Genomic DNA, 3,871 nt, shown 5'->3' with positions numbered 1-3,871 from the left:
TGCCCTTCTTCACCTCCACTGGTGACGGGCTCGTGGCTGTGGGTCACCTCCCCCCACACCCCCAGCCCCCAGGCCTGCCCTTCTTCACCTCCACTGGTGATGGGCTCGTGGCTGTGGGTCACTTCCCCCCACACCCCCGGCCCCCAGGCCTGCCCTTCTCCACCTCCACCAGTGATGGCCTTGAGGCTGTGAGGTCATTTTCTAGAACCACGGGCGCCCGCCCTTTGTCTCCAGGTTGGCTTCCCCAATGCCGGGAAGTCCTCGCTGCTCCGAGCCATCTCCAGGGCGACACCTGCCGTGGCAGCTTACCCCTTCACCACTCTGAAGCCCCACGTCGGCGTCGTGCAATATGAAGGCCACCAGCAAGTGACAGGTGGGACTTCCTGCCACATAGGGCAGCCTGGGCCAGATGATGGGGGCAACCCGGGAAAATAACAGGCAGCTTCCTTCTTAAGTAACACTGCTTTTCCTGACTGACAGAACGGGCTGCAGCTGCACTCTGTCAGAATGAGGTTCGTTCACCCCCCCCCCGCCCCCGGAAGCTGCTGGCTTCTGTTCAGGAGTCTGAGTCTGAGTTTCAAATCAGAGGGAATTGTTGTTTCTTCTTGCTCCTTTTCCCTGCCCTTTCTCCTGTGGTGAACTCACATCAGTCACGGAGACAGCATGTGATTTAAAAAGCTTTCCCTGTATCACTTATTTTAAGGGCATAAAACTTTTCCAGAAGATAATGTACCCATTAAAAATAGCAAGCCGGCTGGTAATGTGATTCTGTATAGCACTTTATATTTGCAAAGTACTCGATCAGAATTTCCATCGGTAATCAGGAAGCCATTTCCCCTTTTTGAATCATTTTTGGAGCCAGCAAGACCAGTGGGACTCTGTCAGTTTTCTCTAAGAGACTGACCCGCACCGAGCCTGTCACCCAGACGTTTCTGAGCCTTTTCCAGAGCAGAGTGCTGCGATGCTCAGTGGCAGCTGGCCCCAGGAATCCCTGAAATGAAGAGCCGCGTTACTTACCTTCCCGGCGTCTCTTTAAAGGACAAGCCGTAAACCCGGGAAGCTGACTGCAGGCTTGGGCTCCGGGCATCCCGTCAGGCGGGAGGTGGAGGGTCAGCGTCAGGGTGCCGAGGGGCTGTGGGTGTGACCCTGTGCTGTGTCTCCCCCGTCAGTGGCCGACGTCCCCGGAATCGTCAGGGGTGCGCACCAGAACCGCGGCCTGGGGCTCGCTTTCCTGCGTCACATCCAGCGCTGCAGCTTCCTGCTGTTTGTGGTTGACCTCTCGGTGCCGGAGCCCTGGGCCCAGCTCCAGGATCTGAAGTACGAGCTCGAGAAGTACGAAGAAGGCCTGTCAGAGAGGCCCCACGTGGTCCTCGGGAACAAGATCGACCTTCCCGCGGCCCGAGCCCGCCTGCCCGAGCTCCAGGCCCGCCTGGGACGGACGCTCGTCCCGCTGTCGGCCGCCACTGGGGAGAACCTGGAGGCCCTGCTTCTGCGTCTGAAGGAGCTGCATGATGACCACGTGGAGGCCAAGCAGGCACACGGCCACCAGCCGCCGAGCTGGTAGCGCCCTCACGGGACAGGACCCCTGCCGCTGAGCCTGTAGCACCCTCAGAGGACAGGGCTGCCAGCACCAGCAGCAGGTACAGTGGGGTGTGGGCGCCAGCGGAAGGCAGAGGATTTTCTGGGCTGCTGCACAAATAAAACCCAATTATGAAATGCAGTGGCTTTGAATGTGTGTGAGAAGCGCTGGGTGAATCATTCAAGGACGTCGGTGTCTCTGTCTTCCCCAGTCAACTTGGGCTCGCCCCTAACATGCCCCTGCCCTCTGGCCCAGGATCCCTTGGGTTCTGGAATATTCCATACCACCTGACACCCAGTCTGCTCCCCACGCTTCACACACCCATCACCCTCGCTGGCTAATTTGCTGAGGTTGGACTCATTTGTGCTAATTAACGCCCTTAATTAGCGGGGACCCACAGTGCTGACTGATGTTATAAATTGCTGCTGGGAAGGCAGACTCCCCTGGGAGCTGGGCAGAAAGAGCCTGTGTGGGCCGAAGGCACATTTATCAGCCGTGACAAAGAGGCCTGTAGTTTCACAGCCCCTTTGTCACCAGCCCGTGACTGGCTGCTGGGTCACCAGGTGCGCCCTGGTGTGCGGCAGGCCTGAGCGCATGTCGGTGTGGTATTCTGTCTGCAGGAGGACTGGGAGGCGTTTCCACCTGCCCCCCCACCCCGCCCCGGGTAGGGGGCGGGGGTCCCGCCGTCCTCCACCTCAGCAGGTCTGAGAGGCAGTAAGGGCTGACTCCTTCCCATCGTTCCTGGGGCACCCCGCCGAGCTGCACCAGCGGAACTGGGTGTGTGCTTCACGGCCGAATGCCCCCAATATCCGAGCGGGCCGACAGGCGCACCGTGGTCCTGACCCGCGCTTCGGCCCTCACAGCACATGATGGACCAGTGGGACGCAGCCCGTTCACCTGGGCTGTGCAGAGAAATCCGGAGGAGTCTGCCTGCCGGGTGGCCTGGGGCCGGGTCTCCATCCAAACCCCAGGCAAAATCAAGGATGGTCCTAGGGAGTTTGGCTGCTGGGAACCGAGGGGTGGAGTCGCCTGAAGGGCCCCCAGCGAGCCCCCCTGCTGGGGCTGCAGTCACGTAACTGTGGCCAGAACCAGCCCCCATCACCCACAGGCCAGCACCCAGCTCTCAGGAGCAACTTGGTTTTGATCTAACATCAAATCTACATCTAGAACAAGACAGCCCTTTTACCCAGGGCTTTATTTTAATGTCTTATAATTTCAAAGGTCTATTTTCAAACCCTGTTTGCTTTCTCTGCCAGGCCACCTCAAAGGGCTTTGTTAGGGTGAGATCAGGGTGGATGTACATTAATTACCATGCCTTTCATCCCCTGCGCGGTGGACAGAGCCAGTCAAGATGACCCTGCCTCTCACAGCCCACCCTCCCCACTCCGCGGCTTTTGTCTGTCCAGCTGTGTTCCAGGACCTGCCAGTTGTCATTGGCTGGAATTCCACTTGGTTTCCTCCAGCAGCTCTGAGCTAACCATTTTGAAGAGTTTCTCCTTGTAGCTTGTTCTCTGCCTGTCAGACCTGGCTCAGGGCCTAGTGTTCTCTCCCTTCTTTTCACTCCTACCACACGCGCGGCCACCCCAGCCAACCCCTGGTCAAACCACCACGAGGGATTGCGCATCCAGCAGCCACAAGTCAAAGACGTGGCAGGGTCTCGTGCAGAGCTGGGCGGGAGGCACGCCCAGGGGCCTGTCGTCCAGCCAAGTGGGTTGGGATGCCAGATCCAGCTCTCGCCACATGCCTTAGGAAACCTTTCTTGTTCAACGCAGGGAGTCCCAGCTTGCTGCTTTCATGTTGCCAGAACTTCCCTGACCCAAAACCTGAAGACTTTTCCCCACCACACAGAAAGCATTTGCTGTGATTTTTTTTTTAAATTGTGCTTTAAGCGAAACTTTACAGTTCAAGTCAGTTTCTCATACAAAAATGTATACGCATGTTGCTGTGTGACCCTGGCTGCTCTCCCCACAATGTGACGGCACACTCCTCCCTTTCACCCCAGATCTCCCGTGTCCGTTCAACCAGCTCCTGTCCCTCTCTGCCTTCTCATCTCACCTCCCCACAGGAGCTGCCCATTTAGTCTCATGTATCTACTTGAGCTAAGAAGCACTCTTCACAAGTATCATTTTATGCCCCATAGTCCAGTCTAATCTTTGTCTGAAGAGCTGGCCTGAGGAATGGTTTCAGTTCTGAGCTAACGGAGAGTCTGGGGGCCATGTCTTCCAGGGTCCCTCTAGTCTCAGTCAGACCATTAAGTCTGGTCTTTTTACTAGAATTTGAGTTCTGCACCCC

The 3,871-nt window shown here is 57.3% G+C and overlaps 1 protein-coding gene across 1 annotated transcript in view; it reads left to right on the top strand.

The window, feature by feature from the left end:
- Positions 1 to 1,682, top strand: part of MTG2 (mitochondrial ribosome associated GTPase 2) — a 6,403-nt gene extending 4,721 nt beyond the window's left edge. The window contains exons 5-6 of the mRNA XM_004370520.2: positions 235 to 373; positions 1,170 to 1,682. Coding sequence (XP_004370577.1) covers positions 235 to 373; positions 1,170 to 1,564 — 534 coding nt within the window. The 3' untranslated portion in view covers positions 1,565 to 1,682. The remainder of the gene's footprint in view (positions 1 to 234; positions 374 to 1,169) is intronic.
- Positions 1,683 to 3,871: the final 2,189 nt, after the last annotated feature.

Source organism: Trichechus manatus, unplaced genomic scaffold, assembly GCF_000243295.1.
Source record: "Trichechus manatus latirostris isolate Lorelei unplaced genomic scaffold, TriManLat1.0 scaffold00008, whole genome shotgun sequence".
NCBI lineage: Eukaryota > Metazoa > Chordata > Mammalia > Sirenia > Trichechidae > Trichechus > Trichechus manatus.
The sequence above is the reverse complement of the archived record's forward strand: the minus strand, read 5'-3'. Positions and strand labels throughout refer to the sequence as shown.